Raw genomic sequence first — 17,047 nt, forward strand, 5'->3', positions numbered from 1 at the left:
GCAGACATGGTTTCTCTTCTATTTGTACATATTTAACCTTTGTGCTATCTTAGATGACCCCACCCTTACATTTACGTGTACCATGAAAAAGGGGTATAAAGGTGGAAAGATTTCATGTAATCCATGGACACCAGTGAAGATCACAAATCATTGAAGAAAAAAGGTTCAGAGCACTGTCTAGTGGGTCTAGATGACCCAACTCCTAACGTTAAAGTACCTAGGATAGCACAAGGGTTAAATGCACCTAAACGGTTCTTGTTTCTGCTCATTTGCTATAAAATCCCCACATCTCTTTAGCCACACCTGCCTGTTCCAGCCCTGCGTTCCCAGAGCAGCATTGAAGCCGTCTGTGCGTTTGTTTGAAAAGCAGAACAAATGTACACATCAGGGCCAATCTGTTTAGGTCTGTCACATTTTCACATCAAAACTGCAAAAGATTTAATTGAAAAACACCATTGGGATAAACAAATGGTGCTTAAACCACGCTGCTGGTTCCCCCAAATGTAATCGTGTTTTTAGTTTAGGAAAACAGCTGGGCTGATAGTGTGTAGATATTTTACATTGGGGCAAAAAAAATAATAATTTGTTATTCATGGCTTCTGAAGGTTGTGCCACCTAAAAAGAAGCGATCTGTCATGTTTATTTTATTACATTTTATTAAAAATTTTATTAAATTTTTATTTTCTGCATCATTGTACAAATACATTCTTTAGAAAAATCATACAATGTGATTTTGTGGATTATTTTTTTCATGTTGTGTTTCACAATTAAAGTGTACCTCGTATCCTTGAAGTCTACGTTTACTTAAGAGAAAAGCTTTTTTACAAACTACCCAAAATGAAAATAAAAAATCGAGTTTTGTTAGAATTTCTAAATTGTATCAAAAATTCTGTTATAGTGATAAAGGCTGTGGTGCAGCCCTGTGACCCTGAAAGGGAACAAACAGATTAGAAGATGAATGTTCCCTAATAATAGAACTATGTCAAGTAAGATTTACAGAAACTACTTAAAAGAAAAAAGACAAACAGGTAAGGGACATTTTTTGTGTTTTCAGTGCTTAAAACACACATGAGCCATTAACTGTCAGTTGTCCAGATCATATTTTTATTGGAAATCTGTCGTCAAGACCACCAGAAGCTGACAGAAAAGCTGACTTGCAGGGATCGGACATAGTGCCAGTGTTTGACAGGGATGAACAGCACGTCTCCTGGCTCCAGAACACATTCCAGATACGGAGCTTTGGAAAACTCCGGAAAAAGCTCAGCATTGGGATTCTCCACCTCCACCTGCGGAGGAAAAGGTCAGACAGTGCAGGTTTGAATTTGTACTTTCTGCAACCGTCACACTCACCTGACTGGTATTGTGAAGAAGCTGCGACTGATGCGGGTAGAGCTTGTCCGTGTCTTCAGGGGAAAACAGACGGATGTACTTGCTTCCAACCACCTGGGATTCATACCAAGAGAAACCTGTGTGGTCAAACCCATGGGGGTCCTCAGAAAGGTGATGGCCTCACCTGAGCCAGGAAGTTCTGCTGGGGATCCTGGTGTAGCGGAGACACAGTGCCTGCAGGTCCAAACCATGCATTTATGGTGATGTCATCCTCATCTCCTTCACCCAGACAGCAGTAATCTGGGATGCGAATGTCTTCCTTCAACTCTGGTATCTAAACACATATAATATGACACTGTGATGAAAAAGTGCACTTTGTTGTTGCTACTTCAATGTAAATAATGCCTGACAGTCTTGTCATTTCAAAACGAAAAAAAACGCACCTGATCAAAAAGTTGGTGCTGAGCAAGATAACCCCGACTTTTACCGCCATCCTGGGAGATCTGCAAATCAAGTCCGGAAAAGTTGTCAGAAATCCCACAATGCCCCATGTCTGTTCACCAACGTCTAGTTCAGGGAAGCACTCACTTCATTCAAAATGTACCTGTCGATAAACTCATTGACAGTAAGGAGAGTTTGCGACCAGTTTTCGTCGGTATATCTAGACCCCACCTCGACAGGAACGGTCCGGAAACCGGCCACAGACCTCAGGTACTCTATGCTTTCAGGAGGGAGAGAGTCAGTCAGAATGATTACATTTGAACGGATTTCTATTGAAAAACTGTTTTTTATATCTAGTTTTATCCAAATATTACAAACTATTGTGACACATTTAATAGATATTTGCTTAATAGAACTTATAGACACAATGAACTTCATTGAATCACATTTAATAGATATTTACAACAAAGGACAAGATGCAATTGTTGAAATCGTTTCAGCTACTTGCGTGAATTAATCTCCAATTCTCACGTATATTACTTATATACCGGTACTTATAATATTTACTTATACACATGAAACGCCCTCAATGCAACGGCTAAACAGGATCATTTTACTCTCAGATTTCCCTTCTCTTTTCCAGATTAACTCAGCAAAATTCAAAGAAAATCCTCAGAAATAAAAAAAGGAAAAGGTCCACCTCAACCACATTTTCCAGGAAAAAAGTAAAAAGCAGAAATAGTCCTACACCCAAACTACGGCGTGACCTGTTGTGAGGTGTGCTCTTTAGAAACAAGGAAACATCAGAGGTAGAGGATGAGAAAAAAGCAAGACTGAAAAAGATGTGTGGAGAAACTGCACAGGTTCATCTTTTCTTATTCCTGACTGGAGTAAATCCTATTTTGCAAATATTTCTAAAGTTACCAAATCCATCTAAATGTATCCTTTTTTATAGCCAACATTACTGTAAAATGAGCTCCCACTTTTTAAGGACTGTTCCATTTTCAATGCAGTTGAGCTTGTTAGCTGTTTTCCCAGAAATCTATCATCTCTTTTGAAAGATGACAGGTCTGTCAACCAATCAGAGGTCAGGAGAGATGGGAGGAACAGCAAAAGGTCTACATAACACCCAGAATCCTTTACTCTGTTGTTTCTGCAGAACAGAACTCTAATATTTGTCCCACTTCTCACTTCTGAAGTGTCACAGGACACTTCAGGGGAATCCCACCCCATGCTTTTATTTTATAGCTGCCATTGCTACTTTCCTTCAATTTCAGTGTTTGTCCCTGAAATAATACAGGAATTTTTTGAATCTATTGTTTTAAACCAGACCTAATCGGTTTACTAGCTTGTAGTTGAGCACATTTGTACTTTTTTGGGGGGAATATTTCCATCCTTGGGGTTTCATAAGGTTTTTTCCTATGGAGTTTGTTTGTTTTTTAATGCTTTTTATTACCTACAAGTTTCTTTCTGGGATTTTGTCATGCTGGTTGACAGAATCGAACCACAAGAAGTAGTTAGAAAGCTGCTTTGAATAAATCAGGTCGACATCCTTGCAAAAATGATGTCAAGTTTATTTTTAAAAAAATTAATAAAGCTTGCAGAATGATTGGAGGGCGTTGTTTTAAAAGATGAAAATGTGTTCTTGAAAATTAAAACATAAAATACAGGGGAAAAAACGTTTTTGTTTAAACAGCATCACTATGTCAACTTTTATTTATGGTTTCTTAAACCTGTAAATGTTTGTACACAGCATGAAGGACTCTCATGCTCCTCTGCGTGTTTCAGTCATCTCAGCAGCATCAGAGAACTCTAAACATTAGAAAGACTGTGTTGTTTCAAAAACAAGACATTTTTGACTTGTTAGTTTTACAAACTATCAAAATAAAAAAAAAAAATGGGAAACACAAGTCAAATATGATTTTTTCCCCCTGTTGACAGCCATAGTTTAGTGTTTCCTGAGAATAAAACAAACCTCCAGGGGTGGTTGTTGAGAGCGGGCCAGTGGTCAATGATTCCTTCTAAAATCACCGGTTTGAGGGGAAGCAGGTAGTTTGTGCTGAAGCTTTCCAGGGAAGGACACTTGATCCTGGGCACTGCCTTCTCTTCTCTGATTGAAGGACTGCGGGGGCCCTCAGTCTTTAATTTCTGTTCGTGACAGAACAAAAAGACGTGCATGTCAATGAAATGTGGTTTGGACTGTGTAAAAGGTTATTTTCTCCCTCTTAACATAAAAAAAAAAACAAGCTTAAAAAAAAAACAAGCAGCAGGAGGAAGAAATAACCAAAAATCCTTGAACTTTGTGCAGCTCTTCGCAGCAACCTTGAATGTTTCAGCTAGTTTTGAAAGAGCATTTATCAAGTGTGAATTTAAAAAACTCAGCCATGTCGGGTCTGAGAAAGGCAAGTGCAAAAGGAATAGAAAAAAATGTTTTATGCATCAATTTTTTCATGAAATGCCACCAGAAATGAAAAGGATTAGCATGTGCGAAAAATAAAAACCAGCGATGGAGCAAAATGACAAAAACATTTAGTAATTTTGTGTCGAAAATCATAACAAACCTTAGCAACAACTTCTACACTTTTCTCCTCGTCTTTACTGGTTTCGCTTATTTCATTTTGCAGAATTCGAACAAGAACCTGGAGTATGTCATCCATGATGGCCGCACCCATCAGTAAACCCATGTCACAAGTCCTGACGGCCTCCAGGATCTCCTGTTGTGATGGATTTTCTCGGCACAGTGCGGCCACTTTGAAGAGGCAGCCATACGAGTAAACCCGTCTCCATTCCTTGTCCACGTGGCGCCACGTCCCTGTGTTCAATCTTTCCCATGAAATGTCTAGAATGATCTGGGCGTTGAGCCCCTGGCTGGCGCACGTCGCGTTACCGTACAACTGCTTCCGACAGCGCCTCAGTACTTCCACCACGCTTGGGTCTACTTTGTCGCTGAACTGCAGAGGGAACTGTTCCTCATCAGCCGGCAGAGTGGAGAGGATTTTTGACCCAAGAGACGACATCGATCAGAAGAGTGTCTTTCTGTTCTGAACACAGGTAAAAGAACACAAGAAAATGTTAAATATACATTCACAATGGTTCAGAGGCTGGAATGGGATCACTTATGGGCAATCAGTGCAAAAAATCTGCCTCCTATCAGCACATCCTCACAGAGGATGCTTGTTTATTTCATCTTCAACAGCCTGCAAACTGGCAAACAAAGCACACAGGTGAGGCTACAGTGAGCCAGAACCGTGCATGAGACTCAGGCAGAATGACAAGATTGCAGCAGGCTCTCTGGAATGCTGCCTCTGCATGACTCCATCAGTTCCTGCAAAGGTGCCAACAGGCAAACTCTGAGCACCTGATTCCTTTCTACACAGACACAAACATGGCTGTGGAAATAGTACTGACTTGACTAAGCTGAAAAAAAAATGGTTTTATGGAATACTTTGACCCCGAGGTTCTCTCAGATTGTAGAAAATCCCACAAAATAGATTTTAACACGTGATCTTTTTTATTTTAGCATATATAATGTATATAATTGCTCCTTTCAATAGAATGTTGTAACTATGGTTTATACCATTTCTAGATTCAATCTTAAAAGGTACCCACGTTACAAAACAAAGCATTGTTGCTTTAAGGTAATTTAATTAGTCTGCAAAAACACAGAACACCTTTTGAGTTCCATACTCCCAGGATATTTAAAATTAAATTACACCGTTACCGTAAATTATTCAAAATGAAAACACGTATTGACGTACTGCTGAATTGGAAATAAATACAATAAATTTTACCTTCCACATCCAGATTTTAAACTGTTTATCAGATCTTTTATTTTATCATTATTACTTTTAATTTAAAAAAGAGGTTTGACAGCTAACGAAGGTGCAAAACAAAAATCCGCTGCCGGTGGGCAGACAAAACCCCACCGGAGGGAAACTCAGCGGCGGGAAACATTCGTTCCATCTAGGGTTCAAAGATGTCAAAAAACACTGCGAAATCCCTGAAAACCTTTTTAAATATTTACAAAAGTACATGATGTAACACTTGAAAAAATATGATAACATTACATTTTGTACCCTTTCATTTTTAAGAAGCTCCTTAATGTGTATTCACCCTACACACCAATTATGTTGTAAAATCATAGTGGCATTGCATTTTTTATGCTCAAATCTTAGTACACCTGTAGAGAATATGAATATGCACACTCTAAACATTTTTTAAATTGTCATTTGCATGGTATTGCATGTGTGCAGTAATATTCCCCTTAGCAAAACATACTATTTAAGTTTACTACAAGTATTCTTGGGCCTGGTGAATGCTGAAATTGAGACACTATAATTGACATTTATTTTTTATTTACTACCTTTAGCATATATTGTAAACTTTAAATGTAACAATTTAGTCTTAAAAAGTATTCAGTCAGTATACTTCCTACTCTACACTTACATGGTCTGCAACAGTCCACAACCTGTGGCTCTGGAGCCACATGCAACTCTTTTGTCCCTTCATCATGACTTTTTGGTTTTGAAGAAAAATGCACAGTAGGGTGTTTGTTTAGGTACATTTATTTTCGTTAGGTTTTTATTTATGTTTCGATTTTTAACATGTCAGATAACTGAGCAAGATGATATGGATGCATATAAAGCACATATTACTATCTTTGGCTGTACAAAGTGTCTGGTTGATGTTCAGAGGCAAAGCTCCTGGTTGCAGTAGCCTTTGGATCTAAAAAAAAATACCAGTATTCTGCACCAATCTTGTCATGCTTATTTTGGATAGTAAGGAAATGGAAAAAGGATGACAGTGCACCGAAGTCATTTGATGGTAAATGTCACGTTTGACTTGGCATTCTTGCAACTTTAGCCCTGTCTTATTTGACATAGGATGCATTTTATTTTGAAAGGAACTTTTTGTTTAACTTTCAAAAGTAAAAAGATTTAAAATTGTTATAAATAGAAAAATATATCATTTTTATTGCTATATATTTATTAAACAGCTGTACTGCAAATATTGAAAACATTTTAAAGCTGTGCAGCCGTTATGCCGTTTTATGAATGAGTGGCCTGATTGTCACAAAAATATAATTTATTCTTAATAGTGAAGTGGAATTTTGCAACTCTTGCATGTTTTTAGGTGTTAAGATGTAGACCCAAGTTACACTTTTCACTTTAGATGTTGCAGACCTCTGATCTATAATATGCTTGATATACTTACATTCATGCATACTTAACAAAAAATACTTCAAGTGTACTACTTTTTGCTTTTTTCTTTTCTTTTTGCAACTAAGGAGATCATTTCATCTCCGATCTCCTTCTTTTCAAATGATCAGGCAGGATCATTCAGCACCAAACAAATGAGAGATCTGTTGACAGTGCAGCTTCGCTTACGCTGATGTCGACACGTCAGTGTGTGTGATCACAATGTAGCATTGAAGCAAATCCTGTCACAACAAATGACAAGACAACGGCTGCACAAACATTTGTTTTCTTCTCCTCAGTTCTGCTCATGATGGTTTATGTAAATACACCCCCCCCCCCACCACCCCCTCCCCAAGGGCTACTGATACTTATCTGCACATGTGGGTCTAAGACAATAATCGGGTTTGTCTTTTTGATGTCATTTTGACACCTTCAGCTCTTTCATATTCAGCTGCCGTTTCTCAGGAAGGTAGTCTGAGCAAACATGACAGCAAACCTTCAGTCTAGAATCTATAAACTCTCCACACTATTACCAAATGTCAAACACTCTGTGAAACTCAAATAATCTCTATGTAAACCGCAGAGCTGTTCTTGTATGCAAAGCAGCTGGAAACGATGAAAAGGTATGCTGCCTTTTCAAGAATCACAGGAGATTTCGAAATGTGCACTTCGATTTATTTTCACTGTGCAGACTTTTTTATTTTTTGGGGGGATGGGGGGGGGTGGCTGATGTTGTTTGCTTGTTTTGATGAGAGTAACAAATTATTTTCTCAGCCACGATAATTGATGGTCAGATTTTGTTGTTACTCTCATAATACTGACATGAATTACGCTTTTACACTTATTGTTCAGTGAAGCCAACAAGGAACGAAATTAAAGACCCACTGCAATGAAAATAGTGTTTTTAGGGTTTTTAATGTGCTTTTTTGGCCTTTTTCTGATTATGGAGGACATAAATTAAGACAATTAAGCCTAAAATAATATTTCTGATTAATTCTTTATTCATATCGTTGTCAATAAGAAAAAAATAATTTTTGAAAAAGATTACATTTGTTAGGTCTACTTAGGAAATGCAATGAGCAGGCCACAAGCTCCCTGCTCTGCTTCATTCTGATGCATCCACTTGTGGATGACTAGATCCATATATGTTTTGTTTTCCTCGTCTGGGCAGGAATCTGACTGCAGACTGTATTACTGAACAGCTCCAATAATTGCTCACCATTTTTGTTGCATTGGTAATGTTAGGTTGGGGGTTTAAGGGACTGTATGCTAGCGGGAGAGCATGTAAACAGATGGATGTCTGGAAGTTAGGGTGGGGTCACTCCTTGCCAACTCAGAGATGAATTTCTAATCTCCTACTGCTGTAGAAACTATGTCCTAGAAAACGACACAGTTTTTTTTTTATTTTGCCTGATAACAGCATAATCATAACTAAAAGATCACTGAGGACGCTTTTAATAAAGCTAAAAGATGATCGCATTAGGATTTTAAAGAAAAATCTTTTGATAAAAAAGTAGAAAAATTCTGTGTCAGTGCAGAATAAAGATAAAAGATTTACAAAATGAATAAAACAGTGACAATTATTGAGAAATAGAGACACCAACATCAGCTGATCAAACATTCTGACTTCAGTGTTGTAGGGGAATCTGGGGAAGAGGAACCTGACTGTGTGACATGAATGCAGCCTGCGTGCCTCTCTGCTTGTGTGAGTGTTGGTCCCAGCAGGAGAGAGCGATGTATTATTCACACATGTCCAACTCTGTGGTTGTAAGACAGTGTGGGGCTGCACTGAAGGTCACAGACCTGCCTGTTGCCGCTTCTCCCCTGTGCTGTCAGGACAGACTTTCATGCACAGAGGTCAGCAACCTTTCTTTTGTCCACGAGGAAAAAGGGCGGGATCGCTGGTTGTTTTTTTTTCTGCAACTTGTTCACAGGTGATGTTCAAAGAATTTTTCAGACAAGAATCTGAAAAAGAATCTTTTCTTCCTATTATTTTCAAAAGATTGCATTTCATGATACAACACCAAAAATACAGGTCCTGTCATAAAAGTTTCACATTATTAATGTGCAAAAAATGAAAATAAATCTTCAAATCATAAGAAATTTGTTGGCATTCTTTAAGTTATATTGTATATATAGTGTATTGCTTTTCAGACAGTAAAATAAGTTTATCCATTTTATTTTTACATGTTATAAATACAAAAAAATGCTTTATTGATTTAATATGACAATTTGTTTGATTATATAGCTTTAGAGTAAAATAAAAATGGGAAAGGATTTTTTCAGCCTTTATTTGACAAAAGACATGTCAATAAATATAGCCTATTTTATTTGAGTTTGAATTTGTTTTCAACACTTCAATCACAGTTTGGTTTTATTAAAAGTTCTCAGATTTGTTTAAAATAAATGAAAAACATAAAACTGCTTTTCTTATTTTCTTAATGGTTTATATGTGGTACAAATGTATTTCGCCCTCCACCCACACTGAGGTATTAAATAAAAGCCAAAGTTTTGTTTGTGAACTGTAAGGTCAGCAACTTTTTTTCTCTTTAATTGTAAAACTCCATTTACCCCCAACTGAGACAAGATTCTCCATTTCATTTGGACTGTGAATTTGGGTAGAATTGCATCAAAAAGGAGATGGTTTGATTTATACCGCATGCTTTTTTCAGGAAAAATTCTGCTTTGTTTTTGAAATGTTACATCTAAAAATCTCTAACCAGGCTAAGAAACCATGCTGTGAACTGTTCATCTCCAAATGTTCTGCTGAAATAACCTTTTTCATGAGATTTAATATCAGCTCACAAATAGTCTTTTACGTTTTTCTGCACAAACTCCTACTATCCAGTATAGGTGTGTGCATCTGCTTCATCGTAGCAGTGTGGGTATCCGTGTATCTGTGGCATCATAGGGCCAAAGAAGGGTAAACCCTGAACAGATTGGCAGTCAATGGCGCGGCAGACAGAAATCCAAACACTCCCTGATTCTCTTCCAATTGGGAATTTAGTCACCAACCAATAAAACTTTTTTTCAGAGGAAGCTGGAGAGTCCCAAAAAAATAATATGAACCATGGAGCCTTTTTGCAATGAGGTGATGGTGCTAATCGCAACACCACATTGCAGCTGACTTAGCAACTTAATGTAATATTTCTATATAATTATGTAGACTCAAGTACAACAGGCTTTCCTCTGTGCAGGAAGAGATTTTAAAGTCTCAAATCTTTGTAAATGGTATAATTTCTCAGTGAATCAATATATAAACTTTTACCATCCATCCATTCAGACTGAGGAAATAATCAACACTAAAAATTGAGGTGAGATTTAAATCAGGAGGTGACATAATATGATATAAAAGGTGAAAATGATTTATTTTTAGATGTCTCTCCAGCAGGATTGTTGTTTACGCTGGAACAGGCAGAGTTCATTCAAAGCCTCCGCAGATGGTGATCTCTCCTAATTTTTCTTTTGGAGCCTCTGAAGAAAACAACTGTTTGGCTTTTGTGATCATGATTCTTTTTGAACCTGTGTTCGTCGCAGTAACAGAAACTGCTGTTTTCCAGCAGTCACACAGAGCAGCAGGTCTGCACATACCAAGGCTGTCGGCAGCGTGCTCCCAGGGGCCTGCAAGGGTGGGAGCACCGGGACACCACAGGAGGGATGTAATCACCAGCATTACGCTCCAGGTGCTGCTAAAAGAAAAGATGGATAGGAGCCTCGGGTGGCGTTGCCATGGATCAGAATCCAATTAAACACTGTTTAGTTTGACACAAAATGCCAGTCGTAGTCTGTTGACTCATGAAATTAATGTATTGTCGAAGCACAATGAAAGTGTTGCCACAGAGAGTCAGCATGACCTGAAGCGGGAGGCATTTGAACCGCTGTGACTTGGATCATGTAAATTTCATTAGGCAATTGAAGTGTCAGAAAGACAGCACAATATCACATGTGTAATTACCCAATGATCTTTGTTGTTGTTGTTGTTGCTGGTTGAGCTTTAGAGGTCATCTTTTGCTCAACCTCACACACAAACATGCTTAATGACAGTGCCTCTAAATTCAACATCGCATTTATCTTCAGGGCAATTTATGCATTCATAAAAGCTAACAGCAGCTAAGGGTTGCTAACTCCCCTGGAAACTCGGTAATGGATATTTGGAAATGCCCTAGAGAGCTAACAAATGAGAGGTGTAAAGTTAAATGTCCTGTGAAATCATCAGGAGATCGGAAACAAGCTGCTTTTACAGCCTCGGGGAGGTTTCAACAGACAATTATCTCACGCACAGCAAGCCCCGAGCTCGGTGTGACTACAGGTCAGCGGCGCGGGCCTGCTCGCTTACAGATGTTTCTGGTGAGTCAGAAGCGGGGATGATGGAGCTGTCATTCGGGTCACTGCAAAGACACGAGCCTGCCAGCACGGCGCGCCTCGGAGTGGTGTTAGCTTAGGCACGCTCGCTGCAAGCAGGTGCTCAGTTTCAGGGGACCTAATGCGGGACACAGGGGCGCAGACGGTCCGTCAAAACCACTTTGGATCAAATCAATGCAGCCAGGTGTGCCCCTGAATTTGGGCTCAGGTGACACCTGCTACTTCCCTTTAATTAGAGCGCAAACAGCTGTTTCAGGATAGACAGAGAAGAGGGGGATCCCTAGGTATTCTGTGGTCTCACTCAGCGCTTAATACTGATCATTATTTCTGCAAGATTAGAAGAATATTGATACAGCAACCAATAGCAGGCGGCAGGGAAATAAATCGTGCCATTTTATGTTGGAAATGAAATAGTAATGGCACAATGAATAATCCCTCGCTCCTCATTTTCATACATTTTTGAGAGCAGTATGGCATTTCTGGCAGAGAAAGATTAACTTCTGATAAATATGAGTCACTTGCTAAGAAGGTGAGGATAAAAGTGGAGGCAGTCTTCACCTCTTTATTCAAAGACTGTGAAGAATCTTCAGTAGGCTGCAAGCTCTGAGGGTAGTTTAGGTAGCTTTGATCTTTCTTGGAAGCAGTAATAAGCATGTAGCAGATGAAGAGAGAGTATCATCTTGAAATATGATTTTCCCTTTGGTTTTTTATCAGGGCCAAGAAGAGGTGGGTGGTCAGCTCCAGGGGTTCTGAGGGAAAATCTTAGCTCCATATAAAGGTGCAAGTGTAAGCTCAGGCATACAAGCAGAGCAGCTGAACAAAATGAAATGACTCCAAATGTCCTGAGAGGCCCTGCAGCTGGAAAACTTCTGTTGCAAATGGATATCACAGTGGAGCAGGGTTTGTGGCAGGTGCCTAACAAAAGGTCATGCATTGAACTCAACACTATTATACAGATGGAGGCAATAATTTTACTCCTTTGTCAATGAAAAACCCACAAAATTAACTTTAAACTGACAGAAGAAAACATTTACTGAATTGTTGCTCAGAATAATACATAAAGACACGATACAAGTCTGGAAAAAGGACTTTGTGGCAGTCTTGGTACAGAGGTAGAGTGGTCAACCTCAATTGCAGGTTCGCTTGCATGTGTCGAAGCGCCTATGTGCAAAACACTGAACACCACGTTACTCCTGGTGGTTATAGGTTGTTGCCAGTGTGAGGCATCTCAGAGATTCTTAAAATTCATTCAGGTCTAAATTTACCCTTCATACTAAGAAATAAAAGAACACTAACTTCCTGTTTGTCGGTGCGTGTGAATTGATGCCCTTGTGCAGGATGAAAAAGCAGATGCACTATGACTGGGCACCCCGAAGACCCACTCCTATGATAATGATGTTTTTGGTTTTGTTAACTTGTTCTTGTGGCATTTTCTGATAATGGAGGACACATATAAACTTAAAATTACATTTATGGATTTTTCTTTGTCCAAATCTTTATGAATCAGGAGCAGGCAAAAAAATAAAACGCCTGTAACATATCATTGTGACATAGAAGTTTCAACGGCAAGCCTCAAGCTCCCTGACCTGCTCCATTCGGATGCATCCACTTGCAGACAAATAGATCCATGTACATCTTAATTTTCCTTTTCCAAGCTGATATCTGGCTCAAAAAACTGTATGGCTGTATAGCTCCAATATTGCTTGCCATTTTTGTTGCACAAGTAACGCTAGGTTGGGGGTTTGAGGGTCTGTAAGCTGGCTGCAGAGAGTGTAAAAAAAGGGATGATGGGAAATTGGGGAAGGCTGACGCTGCGCCAACGGTATAGCTCACAACTTGGAATGAACTGCTGCCCTGCAGAAACTATATTCTAAAAGAAGTCACAGGTTTTTATTTTTATTTTGGGCTAAAATGGCCTGATCATAATTAAAGGACAACAGGGAATGCTTTTACAGTAGATCAATTAGAGAGTTCTAAGGAGGATGTGAATGTCAAACATAAATGTGAAAAGAGACTTGAAATATTACAAGCCACAAATTTTCTGAGAGAACGCAGAAACTTTTGGTAACATCAGGTTTACGTATCGATGAAGCATGCCAAGAATGTCGGACTGTTCCTATTGTGAAACATGGAGGGGGCTTAATCATGGTCTGGAGCTGCTTTTCTGCATCTGGTTGCCTCAAATCTTTGAAGGTATTTCTTATGTTAGTTTCCAGTTAGTTCAATCCAGTAAGCCAATTTTTTTTTTTTTATTGTTAATACACCGACAGTTCTATCCTGTATTGAGTTTAAATCTTTCTTTTAACCAACAAACCCCTTGATGACATCTCTCCAGCCTCGTACTGCAGCTGCTCAGCGTCCAACGTGAGAGGTTCAATTACCAGCAGAGAGCAGTGTTGTGGCAGCAAAGGGGCCTCCCCACCACTTTGCTTTGTAATTTAGTATGCAGAGCGGAAACAGAGGTGGCTGTCATGCTTTCTTTTCTGACAGACTCCATAGACCTTTCATCAGGTCAGATTTATGAATGACATCCTTACAGAGCGAGGCTGCAAAGCAGAGATTAGGACTTCAAAACACAGTCAAGACACAGGTATTTGTATTGTCACTGTGTGCTGACAATTACACCTCTTCCGTGTCGTTTCTGCACACAAGTGTGGCTTATTCAAGTCCAATAAAGGTACATTAAACCTCAAACTAAATTACAGTTTTATATTTGGTCTACTCTTTTGTCATAATAAAGGTTAGATGTGTGAAACAAAATGAAACAGAAGTAACTTTATCCTTAAGTGGTGCCTCAGCGCACAGAAAAGGTGCTTTATTCTTCTTACATAACACATGCCCCCACAGGTGTCAGAGGACCAAAAAGACTTATAAAAATGGAGATAAACACATTCGAAGACCACACAACAGAGCACTCACCTGATTCAAGGATGCCTTCTGGTTGTTTGTGAACAAATAAAAGCTGTGGGCGTCTGACCTTGGCACACATTACCAGCTCCAAACTGGGTCAGCAGTCACCTTTACTTGAGAAGAAGAGTCTATTCTTCATTTGTGCACAAGCCAAATGTTGCTTCGGATGAATGCGTCCGCAGAGTTCTGTGCCGGTGTGCGGAACGGTAAATGTTCTTGTTTGCAGTGGAGAAAAGGAGATGGTTAATTTTCGTGGCACCTGTGCCCCTCCACTGTTTTATATTTTATTTCCCCTCACAAACTAGAATCATTGTACGAGAAGAAGGAGATGAGGTTTTTTCACGGTAAATTTGGAGGCATTTTGTTTTTCTGTTTAGACGTTGGATGCAAAGCTGCCAGTGCGGGAAGATCTGACAGACTCGAGGTGCTGAGTGATGATTTCCATCCTGTGAAGAACAATGACTCATCACTTTCTTATGAATTTTTTTTTTAAGTCTTTACTGAAAGTCCTGCTACAATCATCTTTTGATCTATTTTCAAAGCATTCCCAGTGGTCTTTTTTATAATTATGCCAAAAAAACCCAAAATAACCTGGGTTGTCTTTTTGGACATAGTTTCTGCAGAGCGGCAGGAGTTCATCAGAATTTGTCTCTGAGTTGTGGGCTGGTGTGGAGTAAGTCGGCCTTAGTTTTTCATCATCCCCTTTACACTCTTCCTCACTAGCTTACAGCCCCTCACACCACCAATACAACATCACCGGTGTAATTAAAGTGTTGAGCTATCCAGCCCTACAGTTTTGAGCCAGATGCCAGCTCGGACAAGGAAAAGGAAGATGCGGAATTAGGGAGCGTGTGGCCCACCGACTGCCCCATCTATATCACAGCTGCAAGCTTTTTCCAACTGTATTTTTCTTCTGCTTCTGATTCACAACAATATTCAGAAATGCAATTTTAAACTACATTTTCTTGATATATTTCCACCATCTTGAGAAAAAATACCAAAAATACATGTAAAAACACCTAAAACACCTTAAAAGCACAAATATACAATATTACTTTTCTAAAAAAGGTGCATGCTATTTCTAATAGAACCAATATTTAAAAACAAATCATCATGGCTTTTCTCGTATGACCTGTCTTTTGTGTTCACATTTTGACACTTTAACCCTTGAAATAAAATGTACTTTGTTCGAATGTCCAGGGCTTTTGTCCTTTCAAAATCACTAAAATACTTCCCATCATTTTCATCTGACATTTGTGTGCTTTCTAGACGCCACCCTTTGTAATTTGCAAAATGCACGGAAAAAATGATGCCATGTCTTTTCCAGAATCTTGGTCTTTTATGGCAATCCAATTACAAAAAACTTGATTTCGTATTACAAGTTTATTCTGGTTCTTTTACATCTCATCTAAAGCAAACTACTATCCATCCTCATGTCCTTGTAGCAACAGAAGAAAATAACATTACTGGTAACCTTGGAAACTGCTGTCTTGTTTGAAATTTATGTGGCATCATCCTTTTTGTTTTTACGTCTCTTTTTTGACGAAACAACGTCTGAAAGGACAACTTGGTGCACGCTTCTGTCTCACCAGATTTGCAGCGGCATAGAAAGTGTGAAACTAAGTGTTAAAAATCAGCAGAATGGCATGGCATGGCATGCAATCACTTTACAACTTTCTTAAAGGAAGGAAATCAATGAAATGTCTAAAGCTGCACTGAGGACACGCTGTTGATCTGGCTGAAGGAATGCTGTCCTCCCAAAGCTTCTTATATTTCCTTTGAAATCAAAAAGCCCAGAAACTCACAGGCTTTCTCCGTTTGCTCAGAGAGGATCCGCCTCAAGGGAGATTTGTCCCGCTTTCCCATGGGCCTCGCAGTCTGCTCTGTTGGCCCTTGATTGCTTTGACATTTCCACTTTAAAAGTTAAAGAAAAAATATTTACATATTTTAACACGTCTCTAACAGAAACGTATATTTTCTGATGATTCGTCACATAATTTACAGCATAAAAAGTAGATTTTGAGGATGTAGCTCTAAAAGTTTCTTTGATTGTGTCTGGTCACAGACAGAATCTCCAGTTTTTACATTTTCTGCAACTGAAATGAGATGCTGAGATGAATTGCATGTAGGACGGGAGAGATTTGGCAGTTTACTCTCTGCAGGGAAACTTGGCAAGCTGAATGTTTTAGTTTAGAGAGACTGGAAGCTCAAACTCAAGTCTTTCCCTTGATGTTTTCTTCTAATCTTGACGAAATTGCAAGAACTAAAATATTGCTTGACCAGGCATCAGTGTGACGGAGACTAACTTTCAAACTCAAGCTTTTTCTGTAGATCTGGAACAACTTTCGGACCTTATTTGCTTCAAACATGCCAACAATTAGAAGATAAAAACCAATTAATGAAATACTAATAATAATTCACAACAGAACAAATGCTCACCAAATCAGAAATCTGCGCACGGATACAAGCCACAATTATACTTTAACAATGCTGTGGGGTCAAATCACGATCATCTTGAGGTGAATGAAAAATAAATAATACATTTGAAATGAATAAATAAATAAACCGAAAAATTAAAAACAGCTTTAAACTTTAAACAGCACGTCGTAAACTTAAAAGAAATTAAAGCCGCAAGCGGCGTTGTATGGCCCGCAGACGCAACCCGCCTTCCACGCCCAACTCTACGCACCACCGTCCTCACCGCCCACGTTGATAAAGGCTAGTATAAATTGCTCAATATGCTAATTATGCTAACTATGCTAGCTATGCTAATGTGGCTAAAAGTGCTAGCATTGCGATCAGCATCA

At 39.0% G+C, this 17,047-nt stretch overlaps 1 protein-coding gene across 2 annotated transcripts; it reads right to left on the reverse strand.

The window, feature by feature from the left end:
• Nucleotides 1-1,081: 1,081 nt before the first annotated feature.
• Nucleotides 1,082-5,705, reverse strand: kdm8 (lysine demethylase 8). 2 transcript variants are annotated; one of them, XM_020705198.2, is made up of 8 exons: nt 5,562-5,705; nt 4,410-4,811; nt 3,746-3,918; nt 1,918-2,050; nt 1,773-1,832; nt 1,514-1,663; nt 1,351-1,443; nt 1,082-1,286 (listed from the first exon to the last, which is right to left on the reverse strand). In XM_020705198.2, the coding sequence occupies exons 2-8, from the start codon at nt 4,785-4,787 to the stop codon at nt 1,122-1,124; spliced, it is 1,152 nt and encodes a 383-aa protein (XP_020560857.2). In that variant the 5' UTR covers nt 4,788-4,811; nt 5,562-5,705; the 3' UTR covers nt 1,082-1,121. The 2 variants fall into 2 exon arrangements, with proteins under 2 accessions (XP_020560857.2, XP_011476311.2); XM_011478009.3 differs by having other exon boundaries at nt 4,332-4,811; nt 5,562-5,704.
• Between the last annotated feature and the right edge of the window lie 11,342 nt (nt 5,706-17,047).

Source organism: Oryzias latipes, chromosome 8 (genome assembly GCF_002234675.1).
Source record: "Oryzias latipes chromosome 8, ASM223467v1".
Taxonomy (NCBI): Eukaryota; Metazoa; Chordata; class Actinopteri; order Beloniformes; family Adrianichthyidae; genus Oryzias; species Oryzias latipes.